Source organism: Sciurus vulgaris (genome assembly GCF_902686455.1).
Source record: "Sciurus vulgaris genome assembly, chromosome: 8".
NCBI lineage: Eukaryota > Metazoa > Chordata > Mammalia > Rodentia > Sciuridae > Sciurus > Sciurus vulgaris.
In genome coordinates, this window is record NC_136468.1 from 117964141 (window position 1) to 117984118 (window position 19978).

General features: G+C 38.4%; 1 protein-coding gene and 1 pseudogene across 5 annotated transcripts in view; both read right to left on the bottom strand.

Moving 5' to 3' along the window:
- The window catches only part of PISD (phosphatidylserine decarboxylase), a 49954-nt gene extending 37042 nt beyond the window's left edge, over window positions 1-12912 (bottom strand). The window contains exons 1-2 of one of the 4 annotated variants that reach the window (XM_079149726.1): window positions 12783-12912; window positions 4522-4601 (exon numbers count right to left, since the gene is read on the bottom strand). In XM_079149726.1, coding sequence (XP_079005852.1) covers window positions 4522-4601; window positions 12783-12847 — 145 coding nt within the window. In that variant the 5' untranslated portion in view covers window positions 12848-12912. Of the gene's footprint in view, window positions 1-4521; window positions 4602-12782 lie in introns of those variants that run through there. The other 3 variants (XM_079149720.1, XM_079149723.1, XM_079149724.1) reach the window with 3 other exon arrangements.
- A 5397-nt stretch (window positions 12913-18309) lies between these two features.
- On the bottom strand, window positions 18310-19581 carry LOC306668344 (ras-related protein Rab-1A-like; annotated as a pseudogene). The gene has a single exon. The product of its transcript is annotated as a ras-related protein Rab-1A-like (transcript).
- Window positions 19582-19978: the final 397 nt, after the last annotated feature.

The following is a 19978-nucleotide window of genomic DNA, read 5'->3' on the forward strand; positions in this document are numbered from 1 at the left end:
GGTCAATAAGCACAAGAAAATATGTTCAACAACTGCTTAGGGTTGAATTATGACTCACCAAAATTTATATGCTAAAGTCCTATCCCCTAGTACCTCAGAATGTAATCTTACTTGGATATAGGGTCTTTATAAAGGTTATCAAGTTACAAGTGAGGTTGTCAGGGTAGGTCTGAATTCAATATGAATGGTACCTCATACAGCTGGGGAGTTTTGGAAACAGACATATACACAGGGAGAACAAAGAAGAAGGCAGAGATCAGAGTGATGGACAAGCAAAGAACATTGAAAACAGCCAGCAAATCACAAGTTAGGCAAGATGCATGGAACAGATTCTCCCTCACAGCCCTCAAGGTAGCAACCTTGCTGACATTTAATCTTACACTTTTAGCTTCTACAGCTGCAAGACAATGTATTTTTGCTGTTTGCAGCATTTTGCACAGAAGCCCTAGCAAACCAAGATAACATCATTAGCAATCAGGGAAATACAAATAAAAACCAAACAAGACACACTTCACACCAAGATAACTATAATTTTAAAAATAAATATTGGAAAGGATGTGGAGAAACTAGAACGCTCAAACACCATTGGTGTAAATGTAAAAGGGAGAGCCACTTTGAAAACCAATTTGGCAGTTTCTCAAAATGTTAAACATGAAGTTTCCAGTTCAATCCACAGCACAGCAAAAAGAAGAAAAAAAAGTTACCATACGACCCAGCAAGCCCACTCTTAGATGTATGCCTAACAAAAGTGAAAACACACAATCATATAAAAACTTGTACATAAATGTTCATTTAGCAGTGCTATTCATAATAGCCAAATGGAAAAAAAAAAAATGCCCATCAACTGATGAACAAACAGAAATAAAACGTGGCACAGCCATACAATGGAATATCATTTACAAATAAAAAGGAATGAAGTAATGACACATGCTACAGCATGAACCTTAAAAACACATGAAAGAGGGCTGAGGTTGTGGCTCAGTGGTAGAGTGCTTGCCTAGCATGTGTGAGGCACTGGGTTCGATCCTCAGCACAACATAGAAATAAATCAATAAAATAAACGTCTATCAACATCTAAAAATATATTTTAAAAAAATTCTTTAAAAACATGTGAAAGAAACCAGCCATACATATCTCCATATTAAGTCAAACATGATCCCCACAACTTGGGAGGCTGAGGCCGGAGGATCCCAAGTATTAACCTGGCATGGTGGCACATGCCTCTAATTCCAGCAACTCAGGAGGCTGAGGCAAGAGGATTACAAGTTCAAGGTCAGCCTGTGTAACTTAGCAAGATCCTGTCTCAAAATAAAAAAAATAATAATAAAAAAAAATAAATAAATAAAAGGCTAGGGATGTAGCTCAATAATTGAGCACCCCTGGGCATAACAGGGTATAATAATAGTAATAGGGTACTCATGAGCATCCCCAGTGCCATGAAACAAAATGGCTGCATACTGTACAATTTGTTTATGTGAAATGTTCAGAACAGGAAAAATTTGTAGACATAAAGTATGCTAGTGCTTACCAAAGTCTGGAGAAGGAAGAATAGAGCAAGGCAGCTTAATAGGTCTTTTATGGGTACAGGGGGAATGGGCAAGTGGTGATGTTTGTATAACTGAATATATCACTGAAATACAAATTTAAAAAGGCATATGGTATATGAATTATGTCTCAATAGAGTTGGGTTTTTTAAATTTCAATACATAATGGAATATTATTTTGTCTTACAAAAAGAAAAAAAAAAGGAAGTTAGTGCATGCCTGTAATCCCAGTGCCTTGGAAGACTGAAGCAGGAGGAGTCCATTATCAGAGCTGGCTTCAGCAACTTAGCAAGACCCTGTCTCAAAATAAAAAATAAAAAGGACTGGGGATGTAGCTAAGTGGTTAAGTGCCTCTGGGTTTAATCACTGGCACAAAAAAAAGAAAAAAAAGAAAAAAAAAAAAAAAAAAAAAAAGAAAGGAAAATCTGCTATTGTGATAAGATGGATAAACCTAGAGGATATTACATTGAGTGACACAAGCCAGACACAGAAAGAAAAAGACTATACAATCTTATATATGGACTCTAAAAAGGTGATTGGATCAGAAGGCCAAGGGTCTAGATTTTCTCTTATATACAGAAGATGAAGAAGAAAAAGGAAAAGAAAGGTGAAGACAGATCTCATTAAAATCAAAGGGAGTGAGGGGGAATGGGAATAAGAAAGTAGAATGAATCAGACATAACTTTCCTATGTTCATATATGAATATACAACCAGTATAACTCCAAATCCTGTACATCCACAAGAATGGAAAGTTATACTCCTCAGTGGAAGAGCACTTGCCTAGCAAGTGTGAGGCACTGGGTTCCATCCTCATCACCACATATAATAAATAAATAAAATAAAGGTATTGTATTCATCTACAACTAAAAAAAAAATTAAAAAATACATTCTGGGCCGGGGATATAGCTCAGTTGGTAGAGTGCCTTCCTCACATGCAAAAGGCCCTGGGTTCAATTCCCAGCACCACCAAAAAAACAAAAAGGGGCTGGGGTTGTAGCTCAGTTGTGAACACTTGCCTCAGCACTGGTCTTGATCCTCAGAACCACATAAATAAATAAAATAACAATTAAAACTAAAAAACTAAATTAAAAAAAAAAAACAAAAAAAACATTCTGTTAGCCAGGTATGGTGACATGCCTATGATCCCAGTGGCTCAGGCGGCTAAGGCAGGAGGATCGCAAGTTCAAAGCCAGCCTCAGCAATTTAGCGAGGCCTTAAGCAACTCAGTGAGACCGTTTCTAAATAAAATATTAAAAAAGATTGGGGATGTGGCTCAGTGGTTAAGTACCTCTGGGTTCAATTCCCAGTAGCCAAAAAACACATTCTGTTGTTGTGTATACCTAAAAAGAACAAATTTTTTAAAAATCAGAAGGGGGGCTGGGGAGATAGCTCAGTCGGTAGAGTGCTTGCCTTGTAAGCACCCCAAAAAAAAAACAAAAAATAAAAAAATAAATAAATAAATAAAAATCAGAAGGAACTGGACGTAGTGGCACACACCTGTAATCTCAGCAGCTCAGGAGGTTGAGGCAGGAGGATCATGAGTTCAAAGCCAGTCTTAGCAAAAGACAGACAATAAGCAACTCAGAGAGACCCTGTCTCTAAATAAGATACAAAATAGGGCTGGGGATGTGACTCAGTAGCCGAGTACCCCTGAGTTCAATTCCCAGTACCCCCCCCAAAAAAATCAAAAGGAGGCTCAGTAGTGGACTAGAGGTGAGAGGTGAGGAGAAAGGGATATTGATATTGGTCAAATTATATTGTTATATTGTGTACATGTATGAATATTATAACAAATCCCATCATTATGTACAACTATAATGCACCAATAAAAAAATGTTGAAAATTAATAAATAAATAAATAACTGGTTGAAGGGCAGGGACGTAGCTTAGTGGCATGTGCAAGGCCCTAGGTTCAATCCCCAGTGTCACAAAAATAAAAATAAATAAAAAGGTATTTGGGGGTAGGCACAGGAAAATGTAGGTCAAAAAGTACAAAGTTGCGGTTAAATAGGTTAAGTAAGACTAGAGATCTAATGTACAACATGAGGACTATAGTTAATAATATTATATTATATACTGGTAATTTGCCAAGATACTGAAGAAGGAAATGAATAAATGAACTATATGAGAGGATGGGTATATTAATTTGCTTGACTATAGTAATTACTTCACTGTATATATCAAGGTAATCATTTTGTATACCTTAAATATATACAATAGAAAAATCAAAGAACTCAAGAATTGAATCAACTACAATCTATGTAAACCAAAAAGCAAATTCTTACTGCCTTTGACTTCCAGATGGAAGAAAATCACATTTCAATGGTTGGTGCTGGTTTCTTTTTTAAAATGAGCAAGTATGGATGCCATTAATCTGTTCCATTGTCTTTATTATTCCTAATAAATCCGTACAAACACAGCAACTAAATACTGTACCTCTGACCAAAAAGACTTGTCAAAAAGCAAGAAAATACCTTTTTTCCTCTCTCTGAATTGCTTGGGACAAGAGAACTGTTGTACTCTCCACACTGAGCCAGCAGTCATGATTGAGTTGTCATACTCTACTGAATGCTTTCTGCTGGATTCCATTGCTTGCTTATGTGAGTGTTAACTGGGACTACCCTCTTTGAAGAGCAATTTGGCCTAAATACCAAAATGTAAAATACACAAACCTCTAGACTGAGCAATTCGACATTTAGCAATTTATTCTGAAGATACACAAAGATATGTTACTATACGATTCTCTATGGTAGAAAAAGACTAGAAACAAATGTCCAACAACAAAGGATACAGTGTATTATGCAGCCAATAACAATGATGAAGTACAGTAGCCAATGCTTCAGTAATGACTATGTGCCAAGCATACTACACACTTCACAGACTGTTAATTCTAACAACAACCCTGTGTTTATTCCAATTTACAATTGAGCACACTGAGATACAGAGAAGATTGGCACCATCTCAAATGCTCCTTACCTGTGTTGAAGGCTCGAAGGGGCAACTTCCATAAGGACTGTAGGTAATGGCACAGGGAAGTATTTCCACAGCGACAGAGGCTATAATCAAATGAAAATGAACCATTAAATATTTTTCTTAAAATTCAAACTAGCTGAGTATGGTAACACAACTATAACCCCAGCTACTAAGGAGGCTGAAGTAGGAAAATCACAAATTCAAGGCTAGCCTCCACAACTTAGCAAGACACAGTTTCAAAATAAAAAGTAAAAAGGACTAGGAGCTGGGCATGGTAGTGCAACACCTGTACATCCCAGTGGCGAAGGAGGACTGAGAGTTCAAAGCCAGCCTCGGCAACTTAGCAAGGCCCTAAGAAACTCAGAAAGACCTTGTCTCTAAATAAAATACAAAAAAGGGCTGGGAAGTGGCTCACTGTTAAGCACCCCTACATTCAATTTCTAGTACCAAAAAAAAGGACTGGGAATATAGCCTGCAGTAGAGTGTCCCTGAGTTCAATCCCCAGCACTAAAAAATTAATCAACCAATTAATCAATTAAAAATAAAATGAGTGGCAACACCAACTGGCAACATTTGAATACAGTTTACAGACCTAATAACAGTATTGTACCAATGTTAATTTCTTGGTTTTGAAAAATGCACTATAATTACGTAAAAGAACGTCCTTGTAGGAAAAAGCTAACATATTTATAGGTAAAGAGTTGTCAAGTCTGCCAGGCAGGGTGGTAGATGCCTATAATTCCAGCAGCTTGGGAGTTTGAGGCAGGAGAATCATGGGTTCAAAGTCAGTCTCAACAACTTACCGAGGTCCTGAGCAACTTACCAAGATCCTGTCTCAAAATAAAATATAAAAAAGGGCTGCAGATGTGGCTCAGTGGTTAAAGCAACCCTGGGGTTCAATCCCCAGTACCAAAAAAATTTTTTAAAAAAGAGTTGTCAAGTCTGCAAGGTGCTTTCAAGTGTTTAAGAAATATACACATAAATACACACACTTACAGAAAAAGAGAAAAAAATAAAACAGAGATGGCCAACATTTGTAGAATTTGAATAAAGGATATTTGGGATTTCTATGTATTATTTTTATAATTTTCTGTAATCTGAAACTATTTCACAATAAAAAAAAAGGTCTTTTCCCCCATTAATTAAGCATGAGATCATAATAAGCAGGAATACCAACACTCTTACACAAAGCCAGGTATTTCTGCATGACACAAGAAGAGCTGTGCATAGATCTATAAACACCTGAACCCTTATCTCTAAGAATCTAATATTTCTGGTGGCTGAAATTTAACATTTTAAATGTCTGTACTGGAGAAAAAAAAAGTAGCAAAAAGAAAACCATGTTGACTAATGTAATCTACTTCTAATCTACTTCAAGTCTGGCTGGTTCAACCGTTTAGAATTTTTTAAATTATCTGTTGTGGCTACTTTGCCAAAAGAGCTATACCGACAGAGTGAATAGGTCTCAAGGACACTGAGGAAAAAAATTAACAATTATTTTCACAGCTTCAAGATTGGAAGAAAATTTAATTTTGATTCAGTTGTTTTCTCTTCTTTGTTCCATAAACATCATTTCTCTCTCTTTCTTCTTTTTCCAGTACTAGAATTGAACCCAGGTTCTCACCCTTGCTAGACAAGAAGTCTACCACTGATGTTACATTCCAAGCTTTTTCATCCATCTATCTATCTATCTATCTATCTATCTATCTATCTATCTATCTATCTATCTATCTATCTATCTATTTTTGCCCTCCTGGAAACCCAGGGGTGTTCTGCCACTGAGCTACATCCCAAGCCCTTTTTATTTTTGAGACAGTGTCTCGTGAAGTTGCGAAGGCTGGTCTTGAATTTGTAATCCTCTTGCCTCAGCCTGATGAATAGCCTGGGATTAAAGGTGTGTGCCACCATACCAGGCTCAAATATCTCACTCTCAATTTAGGTAATACTTTGGTTTCCCAAATACAGACCTGAACTGTAAAACTATATCCTTACTAGTAAATGTTTCTTTTTTTATTATTTTATTTAGTTGTAGATAGACAACAACACCTCCATTTTACTTCCATGTGGTGCTAAGGATCCAACTCAGGCCCCAACACATGCTAGGCGAGTGCTCCACCACTGAGCCACAACCCCAGCCCGTAAATGTTTCTTTTCCTTGGAGCTCTTAGGTTAAAAGTAATAATTATTCTATTATAAATATCTAAATTGATATTTATGAAAAATAGAACTACATTTATACTATGCACTTATATTGTAATATTTACATTCATGGATATTTAGTTTATGTCATAGATATCCTATAAACTTTATCAGATTTAGGTACTTTTATTTTTTCCACATGAAATTTTCTTCACCTTAAACACCCTTGGCTAAGGTTGAAGCTCAGTGGTAGAGCGCCTGCCTAGCATGTGTGAGGCACTGAGTTCAATTCTCAGTACTACATATAAATAATAAATAAACTAATAAAATTTTTTAAAAAGAAAAAGAAACACCTTCACACCATGATACTAATATGACTAATGTAATGAATGTTACAGTATTCATTCTCTAGACAAATAAGGTTTGTATGGGGAAAAAAATAATTTTACCATAATAATCACCACCCCCAAGGCCAAATATAACAGCTATTAATGCCAAAAAGGGTGCATTTCAGAATTTGAAAGTTCTTCCAGCACCAACCAGTGCTCATCTCTTAGAATGATACTTTCACTATAAGAAAAACTTTAAAGCCCTGTTGTCCAAGCAGAATTAGTGTAAAACTGACTAAAGGGTAGTTAGGCACTGGCATGGCCCATGCCTGTAATCTCAGTGATTTAGGAGGCCAAGACAGGATGATCACCTCAGCAATTTAGCAAGGCCCTAAGCAACTTAGTGAGATTCTGTCTCAAAAAAAAAAAAAAAAAAAAAAAAAAGGCTGAAGATGTAGTGGTTAAAGCACTCCTGGGTTCAATCCCCAGTACCAAAAAACTGACTATAGGGAAACTGTTGTATTCTATAAATTAGAGAGAATCATTTATCCACTATCACAGGATGCTCAGCCCTCAGGTGGTTTGTATATTCATCTTCCCCCCCCTCAGGAACCTGCCTGAGAATGAAATGCTCAGCTTTCTTGCACACTGCTGCAGCCTCAGCTCCTGAAACAAATGTCTGGCATATGTCCCATTATATCAACTTTGTCATTTATTATTAGATTGTCCATGTTTTCATTTTATATGAAAATGCTGCAATTTCTCCAATTTACACACTGTCCATCATGCTTCTTTCTCTAGTTTCCATCTCGCTTTTTTTCTCTCTTAAAAGAGCATCTGTATTCACTGCATCACTTCCTTAACTCCATTCCTCTCTTAATCCTACTTGATTAGGCTTTTGTTCCTATCATCTCACCTCTTGTCAAGATTACCAACAGAGGGCTAGGGAGATAGCTCAGTTGGTAGAGTACTTGCCCTCGCATTGCACAGATTACCAACAGAGCCAGGCACTGTTGGCACAATGCCTGTAATCCCAGAGGCCTGGGAGGTTAAGGCAGGAGGATCCTGAACTCAAAGCCAGGCTCAGCAACTTAGCAAAACCCTATTGCAAAAATAAAAAATAAAAAAAGGGCTGGGGATATGGGGATGTGGCTCAGTGGTACAGAGTCTCTGGATTCAATCTCTAGTACCAAAAAACAAAACAAAAAAAATCACTAATAATCACCAACCAACCTCCATTTTGCCAATACCAATGCATACACACTCTTACTTGACCTCTCAGCAGCAAGTCACAGATGATCTTTCTCTCCCTTTAAACTCAATCCTCGGGCTGGGGAGATAGCTCAGTTGGTAAAGCGCTTGCCTTACAAGCACAAGGGCCCTGGGTTTGATCCCCAGCACCGCAAAAAAAAAAAAAAAAAAAAAAGTGTGAGTACCATTAGGATTCTCATGTTCAAGCAATCCTCCTGCTGTAGTTGCCAGAGTAGCTGGGACTATAGGCCACCTACTCCTCTAGATTTTGTTTTTATCCAGCTTGCTGCAGACAAACATGCAGACCTTGGGAAGCCACATGTTAAAGATGGCAAGAGAGCCAGTCGTGGTGGTATATGCCTGTAATCCCAGCAACTTTGGGAGGCTGAGGCAGGAGGATTGCAAGTTCAAAGCCAGCCTCAGCAATTTAGTAAGGCCCTAAGCAACTTAGCAAGAATGTGTTTCAAAATAAAAAACATAGGGCTGGGGAGATAGCTCAGTTGGTAAAGTGCTTGCCTTATAAGCACAGGGCCCTGGGTTCGATCGATCCCCAGCACCGCCAAAAAAAACAAAACAAATAAATAAAATAAAATAAAATAAAAAACAAAGGGCTGGAGATCAGTGGTTAAGTGCCCCTGGGTTCAATCGCTGGTACCAAAAAAGAAAAAAAAGAAAAAGAAAAGATGGTAGGAGACTTCATCCAGAATTGTTGCTTGTAGAACAACTGCCTCACCAATCAGGAACATTCAGAAGATTTATAAGAGCAAGAATTAAATGTCTATTGTGTTAAGCCACTGAGGATGCTATTGGGTTTCTTTGTTACACTAGTAACGTTACTATAATTAATCTACCTTTCAGAAAAAGGTATCACCATTCACCCAGAAGCTCAGGTCAAAACCCTTAGATTTTTATCTTTATTTTTGATGCTGGGGATCAAACCTAGAGCCTAATGCGTGCTAGGCAAGTCCTCTACCATTGAGTTATAACCCAGTTTCTAAGACACATTTTGAAGTTCGTTCTTTCTCACCATCCACATTGAATCCACTGACAAGGCATGAAAACTACAGTCAAAACATCTCCTAATCTGCCCATTTCTCTTCCCCATTACCACTCTCACCCTAGCCCAAGCCACCTCATCTCTCACTTGGATGATTGTAATACCTGCTTCTGCTCTTGGCCTTTTATATCCTATTTGCCACAAAACAGCCAGAGTGATCTTGTTTAGAGAAAATAAGATTACATCCTCCATTCTTGCTGGCCTCTCAGGTCTTCTGCGTCTTCTCTCCTCCTCACTCATTCTTCACTCCCCACCCCCAGTACTGGGAACTGAACCCAGGAGTACTCTACCTCTGAGCTACATCCCCAGCCCTTTTCAATTGTTTTTTTTTTTTTTTTTTTTTAGCTGAGGGTGTCCCTAAGTTGCTGAGACTGGCCTCAAACTTATGATCCTCCTTGCCACAGCCTCCAGAATCCCTAGGATTACAGGCATACACTCTTGCTACTCTTCATACACTCCACACGTGCTTCCTTGTGTAACTTTGCACTTGCTGTTTGCTCTACCGAGTACACACCTCTCCTATATGACTTACTCCTTACCAATCTGTTCTCTGTTTAAATACTTCCTCCTGTTTTTTTTGTTTGTTTGTTTTTTGTTTTTTGCATAAGACTTGCCCCTCTTGAGCACTCTCTAACCCCTTAATCACCTTGCTTTATTTTTATAGGTCTTTTCACTACTTGTAAAGAATGGATTCTCTGTGTATTCACTTATTTGTTAGTCTGTATCCCTTGATGAAGGCAGGTGTTTCTCTTCTCACCAGACTTCACAGCAAGGAGATTAAGACCCAGAGAGGTGAATGTATAGGTTCAATTTAATATCTCTTCTACGTGGTAAACTCATGTGGGCATCTTGCAAGCAGATAATTAAACCCCATGATAAGGCACTCAATTTTGACTGTGACTCAAATCCTAGCACTGCCACTAATTTTCTGTGTAGCCTTAGGAAATTTTTCTTAACTAATTCTAAGCCTCAATTTCTCTACCTATAAAAATAGGACCCACCTCATGAGGAGTAAGATAAGCATGTAAAACCCTTAGCCCAGAGACTGTCATCTACTTACATATTACTATGAAAAGTTAGAGTTGAGGGCTGGGGTTGTGGCTCAGTGGTAGAGTGCTTGCCTAGCACGTATGAGGCACTGGGTTTGATCCTCAGCACCACAGAAAAATAAATAAATAAAATAAAGTTACTTACCAAAAAAACAGATAGTGAGTTGGCACACAATGAATGCCCATTTCAAACATCTATGACCATGTCCACCCTGACTGGTCTCTCCATCATGTCATGATTGTAAAATATTTTTAACATTTCTTTTCTTATGGTAACATTTTAACCATAGTTCTTACATCTATCTCTCCTGCTTCAAAAGCTGTGAAAGTTCTCATAAAACTGAACTAGAAGGTCTTTTGAAGGCGTTATCCCACATTCTATCTTCAATTAGAATGTATAGTAAAGTATTCTTCTCTTCTACTAAATTGCAAAGTTATTTGAACCGAAGGCCTATTTTAAACATCTTTTAATTCTTCATTTCCCCACTTTTCCCTTCCTGTCTCATGGTCCCTGGCACTGTGGTTGCAGTGGCAGGAATGCCATAAATATTTCTGAATGGAAGTCTTTGCTAAATAACCACTTCTTATTTTCCAGACTTGCCTGAACCTAAGAATTACCATGGCGTACTTGTAAAAACTATAGTTGCCAGTACTCTAACCTACTGAATATGAAACTGGTAGTAAGACAGCAACGTATATGTGAAATTCTGTTTCTAATAAACATTCTAGCCCATTCTTTTATCAAATGAGTTTGAGAAACATGGCCCTAAATTATCACCCCAAGATGTTGCTTTCTCTGTTCTTTCACACAACATCCACTTACTGAAAAACTTCCTCCAATATGAGGTTTTCATCTGTGTTTCTCACAAGCAGATACTGCTTTACTGAAAACCATGGAAATGGCTGGGCATGGTGGCACATGCCTGTAATCCCAGTGACTTTAGGAGGCTGAGGGCAGAAGGACTGTGAGTTTAAGGCCAGCCTCAGTAACTTAGCAAGACCCTGTCTCAAAATAAAAAGGGCTGGGGACATGGCTCAGTGGTAAAGTACTTCTGGGTTCAATCTCCAATACCAGAAAGAAAAAAATAAACTTTGGAAATATTATCTTTTTAGGGCTTTGTGTATGTGTGTCAATCTAGTTTCTATCTTGATATATAAAATCTTTGAAAATTAAGAGTTCTATGGTAGGCAAATCTTCATCCCTCCCACTCACTGCATTTAAATCAGTCTTATCTAACTACACTGGTACTGAGTATGGCTTTTTCTTTTTTTCTCTTTCCCTTCCTTAATGATGGTGAACAAGGCACATCCTGCCCACCATCATCTTTTTTTTTTTTTTTAATTTAGGAGTATCATTTTTTAGAATTTCCAATTCCTAGCATACTTTAGATGATCGCTGACTCACAAACAGCACACCTGGTGATATCATTGAAAACCTACAGAACTTCCTGTATAAATCTTAACAGTTACCACCACTGTTGCACAGCATTCTCCTGAGAAAACTACATTTCTGAGTAGTTAATGATGCGATAGAAAAGCTTTTATAGCAAGGCCAGTTATAGTTTGTTCCCTCTTAATCCAAATCCAGTCCATTTATTGTCCCGAACTACAGTGAAAAGTCACCTCCTGTCGATGCACAAACTTTGATTACTAACAAAATGAAACTTGCCAGAAACTCAAAAGTATGATCTCTCAAATCTTGAGTAGCTGACTCTTCAGTCACAATTAACAACATTTTCATCTATATTCTGAGAGTTCAGATACTCCCAAGCTATACAATAACTGCCCTCCTCCGTGGACAGCCTAAGGAAATGCTGAGAGAGACACAGGTACCTGGGTCCGAGTCCTGGGTACACTACTAACTGGCCGGGTGAAACTTGAGCAAATCATTCCTTTTCTCAGGACCTCAATCTCATCAATTCCAAAAGAACGAGCAGGATTCATAGGACCTTTCAGGTCTCTTCCATCTTTAAGAACCTGATAGCTAGGGGTCGCCAGGATAATCAAGCCCACAATCTCATAAGACTATTTTGAGATACCAAGTTTAACCCTTGCTTCAGGGACTAAGAATCCGAGGTGAAAGTCGCCTCCCAGTACAGTGCTCGTCCCACATCACACCGCCCCAGCCAGGAACATGAACATCTTAAGGCTACAGGCTCTGCCTCACGCTGAAGAAGGGCAGGCAGCCTATTCTACCTATTCTGTTGCACCTAGCTGGAAAGGGCAAAGAGACGGCGTTTAGGCCACATCCTAACTAAATCCTGAACCGCCCCTATGCGGTGGCAATTTCTCCTGCCCCCAGCTCCAGGAGAAGGTGGCTCCGTTTCCATTCGAACCATCTCGAGGAACACCCATGGTAAAGAAACGACTCCTCTCTCCCGACCTTCGCTTGGCCCAGGTCTGCCTCCGCCCCAAGGAACTCTCCCTGTGCAGCTGTACCTGCTCCGCCACGACGGGACTGCGCTCAGTAACCGTAGAGTCCGCTGCCCCAAGGCCGCCGCCATCTTTTCTCCTCTTTCTCAGCAGATCACGCCCCCTTTACACGCCAGGCGCGCTCGTGTGACGTCACGAACCTCTAGTTCAGAGGACCAATGAGAAACGCGAAGGGCTGGGGGCGGAACCAAGTAAACCCTGCCTTGTGGCTACTCCCCCACCCCACCTCCCCCGGAGTCCGGAACTTCCAGAGCCCATTGAGGCAAGTGTGGGCGGTGGAGTTAACCCGTGCGCTTAATCTGGTCCTGGGCATAACGTTGTCAACCCTCCTTCCTCTTTCTGTCGTCTTTTTCTGCTTGTTCCTGAAAAATCAGAGGCACCCAAGGTCCGAGAAAGTTCTGTCAACTGGTATACCTCACTCATTTACGCATAGGAAAACCGGGCATCGACGATTCAGCTACCATTTTTTAAGCGCCAGGTTCTATCGTCAGCACTTTGCGTGCGTTTGGTTCTATTTTTTCTTACCTCCCACCGCTGCGCTGCCAGGGAGACTAGACGCAATCCGTGTTGGATCACCCAGAAATGCAACTATACGTCAAACTAGGTATTTGGTGTGATGGTGCTTGTCCTGCTCTCTCAGTTAAGGGAAAAAACGAAGTTTTAATTATACCTGCCACTTTTTACTAAGCACCAATTTAGAGATCCGCAGCTATGTCTTAGACAGTATCCCTATTATAAGATGAAGTTACTGAGGCCCAGGGTGGTTAAGCAACATACTCAACCGCACAGAACCGGCACGTGCTCAGAGGCTATAAAGTAAAAAAGTCAAAGCTGAACGTATGTCTCTGATACCAAAACCTCTGATCTAAATATTCTTTCTATATGAAGCCCTTTGCGTAGAATTTGGGTCACAATCTGAAGGACTGCAGCCCTGAATTTTCCTCTGCAAAACTGCTATATCACTGTTTACTTTTTTTTTTTTTTTTTTTTTTTTTGGTACTGGGGATTGAACCCAATAGTGCTTTGCCACTGAATTACATACCATTTTATTTTACTATTGTATTTTTTATTTGAGACAATCTCTTGCTGAGTTGCTTAGGGCCTGGCTAAATTGTGAGGCTGGCCTCCAACCTGCTGTTCTCCTGCCTCAGCCTCCCAAATTGCTGGAATTACAGGCGGGCAGCCACTTCAAACATTTGATACTGGAGAAGGATGATACTACCTGGTGCTTGCAAGTTATTTCTGTGTAGTTATGTAAGTTCAACTAGGGCATAACCAGTGACTACAGGGAACCTAGCATGCTTCAGGTTTGGTATTGGAGGGGACTCCTCCCTCTGTTATGATTTTCAAAAGTCTGAGAAGAGAAAAGGAACTACAGATGTGCAATTGAGAGTAGTAACTCAAAAGATGAGAGAAGTGATTTCAAAATGAAATGTTTTGGGGAAAGCTGGATATGTACATGCAAAAGTTTGAAGTGAATCTTTACCTCACACCATATGCTAAAATTCATTCAAATTCAATCAAAGACCTAAACTTAAGAAAACTTAGGAAACTCTTAGAAGAACACACAGGAAATCTTCATGACTCAATTTGGCAATGATTTCTTGGCTGTGACACCAAACACACAGGCAACAAAAGGATAAATTGAACTTTAAAAATTTTATGCAGCCAAATTCAGTGACTCATGTCTGTAATATCAGTGACTTGGGAGGCTGAGGCAGGAGAATTGCAAGTTCGAGGTCAACCTCAGCAATTTAGTGTGACCCTAAGCAATTCAGTGAGACCCTGTCACCGAATAAAAAATAAAAAGAGGTGGGTGTATAGCCCCTGGGTTCAATCTTCAGTACCACCATAAGAAAAAAAAAAAAACCTATATCAAAAGTCACTATCCAGAGATTGAAAAGACAACTCACAGAAGAGTAGAAAGTATTTGCAGATGATATATCTATTAAGGGTATAATATTCAGAATATATAAAGAATTACTAAAGTTCAACAAAAAACGCAGTTCAAATATGGGCAATGACTTGAATATTTCTCCAAAAATATACAAATGGTCAATAAGCACACAATACTCAACATCATTAGTCAGTAGGGAAATGCAAAGCAAAAGCACAATGAGATACTCCTTACACCCTTAGGATAGGATATTTTTAAATGATAAAATAACAGATGTTGGCAAGAATATGGAAAAATTGAAACCCTTGTGTATTGCCAGTGGGAATATAAAATGATCTAGTTACTGTGAAAAAACAGTTTGGTGGTTCCTTAGAATCTACCGTATTATTCTGACAGTTTCATTCCTGTTAAGCACAAAAGAATTAGAAGATAGAAGTAGATATTTGTACATAATAACCAAAAGTGAATAAATAGATGAACAAATGAACAATCTGTGGTTTATCAGAGCCTACTCAATGGTGCACATGAGTAGTCCAGCTACTTGTGAGGTTAAGGTTGGAGGATTACTTGATCCCAGAGAGTTCTAGACAAGTTGGGGTAACAATGAAACCCTGCCTCAAAATAACCCTGAAAAAAAAATGTGGTATATTCAAATAAAAAAAATTATTTGGCTATAAAAAAAGGAATGAGATATAGGCTAAAACATGATATATGCTAAAACATGAACAAACTGAAAAACATACTAGCCAGGTATGCTGGTGCACACGTATAATTCTAGCAACTAGGGAAACTGAGGCAGAAAGATTACAAGTTCAAGGCCAGGCTTGGCAATTTAGCAAGACTCTGGCTCAAAAAAAAAAAGAGCTGGGGGGCTGGGGATATAGAGAGTGCTTGCCTCACAAACACAAGGCCTGAGTTCAATCCCTAGTACTAAAAAAGAAAAAAGAAAAGGTTAAAATGGTAAATTCATGATATGTACATATTACCACGATTTAAATAGATTAATAAAAAGTGTTGGGAAGGATGTGAAGGAATCAGAATTTTCATATACTGCTGATGGGAATGTAAAATGGTACAGCCACTTTGGAAAATAATCTGGCAGTTCCTTAAATGATTAGATATGGAGTCTGTGGACAGCCCAGCAATTCCATTCCTAATATGTGGAAATAAAAACATTTGCCTAAACAAAAACAATTACACAGATGTTCATAGCAGCATTATTCATGAAAGCCAAATATGGAAACGAGCCAAATGTCCATCAACTGATGAATGGATAAACAAAAGGTGGTACATCCATACTGTGGAATGTTGTTGGGCTAGCAAAAGTAAGTATTGATAAGTTATAACAATGATGAACCTTGAAGACATGCTAAGTAAAAGAAGCCACTTAACAAAAGACCACATACTGCAATATTCCATGTGTATGAAATATCCATAATAGGGAAATTTACAGAGACAAAAGTAGATTAGTTAATGGCTTAGGTTGGAGATGGGGAATAGGGGGATAGGGTGGATTGATAGCTGAAGGGTATGGGTTTTCTTTGGGTAAGGTGATAAAATATGTTCTAAAATTATGATGATGGCTGCATTAATCTGTGAGTATTATATAGTAAAATTCATTTAAAACAAGTTAATTATATGACATATGAACTTAGTAAATCTGTAAATTTTTTATCGTTTCTATTCATTTGTTGCTGGAATGTAGAAATACACTTGATATTATAATTGAACTTGTATCTAATATGTTCTTTGGTATAGATGTTTATAGAAGATTCCCTCTTTCTGATTAAAAGGTTTCTTCCTGTTCCTATAATGCATATAAGGGATTTTTGCATAAGGTTTCTATCATGAGTGTTTATCAAATTTATTTTTGGTATCAATTAAGCATATGTTATTTTTTCTTTGAATTCTGCTAATGTGGTAAATTTCATTTATTTTCTTTTTTAAAAGCTTTATTGAGATACAATTCACATACCATAAAATTCACCATTTTAAATGTAAATTCAATAATTTTTCATTTATACAAAGATGTATAATTATCAACAGACATTTTTATCACCCCCCCAAAAATTATACATATATATTTCATATTGGAGATTGAACCCAGGACACTTTTCCACTAAGCTACATCCCCATCTTTATTTTATTTGTTTTTTTAAAATTTTTTTGGTATATAGACACAATACCTTTTTTATTATTTATTAATTTTGGGGGTGGTGCTGAGGATTGAGCCCAGTGCCTTACACATGCTAGTAAATGCTCTACCACTGAGTACAAACCCAGCCCTATTTATTTGTTTATTTATTTATTTTCTGTGGTACTGGGGATTGAACCCTGGGGGCACTCTACCACTTAGGCGTATTCCCCAGTCCTTTTTATTCTCTTCTACCAAGACCTAAGCAATTGTTTGTCTACTATCTATCTCTGTGTGTTACTAAATTTTCATATGAATGAAATCACATATTTTGTGGACTCTTGTGCCTGACTTTTCACTTAGTGAAATATTTTCAGGGTTTATCCATGTTGTATCATATCAGTACTTCATTCCTTTTTATAGCCAAATAATATTCTGCGATATGGATATACCACATTTTGTTGTTCATTCATCAGTTGATGGGCTTGGATTGTTTTCATCTTTTAGCAATTATGAATATAGCTGCTGTAAACATTCACATACAAGTTTTTTATGGACATGTTTTTTTTTTTTTTTAACCTTTATTTATTTTTATATGGTACTGAGGATACTGAGGATGGAACCCAGTGCTTCATGCATGCTAGGCAAGCACTCTACCACTGAGCCACAACCCCAGCCCTGGACATTTGTTTTCATTTCTCTCAAGTACCTAGGAGTGGAATTACTAGATTGTATAAGGGTGACTGTACATTTAATTGTTTAAGGAACTGCCAGATTGTTTTCCAAAGTGGTTTCACCATTTTACATTCCTACCAGCAATGCTCAAAGTTTCCATTTTTACTATAGCCTTACCAACGTTTGTTATTTTCTGGGTTTTAAAAAAGTAATATTCAGCTGGGGATATAGCTCAGTTGGTAGAGTGCCTGCCTCGCAAGTACAAGGCCCTGGGTTCAATCCCCAGCACTGCAAAAAAAAAAAAAAAAAAAGTAATATTCAGCTGGGGCTGGTAGTGCACACCTGTAATCCCAGTGGCTCAGGAGGCTGAGGCAGGAGGATTGTGAGTTCAAAGCTAGCTTCATCAATTTAGCACAGCCCTAAGCAACTTAATGAGACCATGCATCAAGATTAAAAAAAAAAAAATATATATATATATATATATAGTTGGTAGTTGGGGATATGGCTCAGTGGTTAAATGCACCTGAGTTCAATCCATGGTACAAAGAAAATAAAAGTAATATTCAGCTAGGCATGGTTGACATATACTTCTAACCCCAAAATTCAACCACTTGGATAGGTTAGGCAGGAGGATTGAAAGGGTGAGACCCTTTCTCAAAATAATAAAAAGAATTAAGGAGGTAACTCACTGATAAAGTGCCCCTGGATTCAATTCCCAGTACCAGGAAAAAAAAAAAAAAGGAAAGAAAGGGAGAGGGAGAGGGAGGGAGAGGGGAAGGGGAAGGAGGAGGGAGAGGGAGAGGGAGAATATTTATTCTTTTTTTTTTTTTACTTCCAATAAGTACAATATTTATTAAACATATCTTCAGTTGTTTTGTTACATAGTGTGCAACAAATTACAATATTCTGCAGCCACAAATTATATGCAGAGTATGAAGAAACTATTAATCAGATAGTGTAATCTTTCCATTTATAACTCTACAAGGAAGAACTAGCAAATCAGATCTTACATAGAACATCTCACTAAACTTTATGCATGGAAAGTGACAGACACTGGTTGTGCTGTTTGATACAAAATGGCTGAACTTCATCTTCAGAAGACTAAACCCGACATCTAAACATGCCAATATAAACATCAAAACAAAATATATTCTAACCAACCACGGGAAACAGTCTGGTATCAGGAAAGCAACAAGGATTACACACATTATTTTATAAACCAGCACACAAAGGTTTAAAACAGTTCTGAAAATGAAGTTAGCTGTCTTGAGTCAAGGGAATAAAAAAAAAGTCAGTATTGACCATTTACAATCTCTGACCTTTGTGGAGACGGTAAGAATCTGTTGTAGTGCAGCTACATACAGTACAATTCAGGCAATTTTGTTTTTCACTTGGGTTCAGATTGCAAATTCATTGCTGTGAGAAAAGGACGGAGGCAAATTTTAGCAGCAACCTCCACCTGACTGCTTGACTGGAGCGCTCTGAATTTTAACATTGGACTTCTCTGCGCCACCAGCTGTCGCTCCAGGGCCCATTCGCTTTTTTATCTCAGCTGCCATCGTCATGAAAGACTGTTCTACATTCGTTGCATTCTTAGCACTGGTTTCCAAAAATGGAATTCCAAGGGAATCAGCAAATTCCTTTGCTGTTGTGTAGTCTACTACTTTCTTTGTGGTTAGATCACATTTGTTCCCTACCAACAACTTGTTGACATTTCACTGGCATAACGATCTATTTCCTGCAGCCACTGTTTGACATTATTGAAGGACTCCTGATCTGTCACATCATACACAACTATGATGCCATGGGCTCCTCTGTAATAACTGGAGGTGATTGTTCAAAATCTTTCTTGGCCTGCTGTGTCCCATATTTGAAGCTTGATTGTTTTCCCCATCTAACTCTATAGTTCTTATTTTGAAATCCACACCAATTGTGCTGATGTAGCTTTCTGTGTATGTGTCATCTGCAAACCTAAGAAGGAGGCAAGACTTTCCAACCCCAGAGTCGCCAATCAGAAGTAACTTGAATAAATAATCATATTCGGGATTCATGCTGGACATGTCACTGCAGCTGCCGCCGCCGCCACCGCCCGCCCTTGCTGCTGCCGAGAATATTTATTCTTATGAGTGTGAAGTGGTCTTGTTTTAGTCAGCTTTTTCACCGCTGTGACTAAAGGACCCAACCAGCACAACTGTAAAGGAGGGTTTGTTTGAGGGCTCATGGTTTCAGAGGTCTGTCCATAGAAGGCCAGCTCCATTCCTCAGGGCTGGAAGTGAGGCAGAACATCATGGAGGTGAAGCAGGCCAGAAACCTCCACCCAAAAGACCTTTAATCTTCATTAAGCAGAAACCCCTACCATATTTGTGGCATACAAGTTCCTCTTAGCCTGTCAGAAAGCTTTTTATCAGCAAAAACTTCTGCAGAAGGGCATTGTGGTTGGTAGTTTCCTCTTTTCATAAATGCCAGGTTTGCAGAAAATAAAACTGTCTTTGTCTA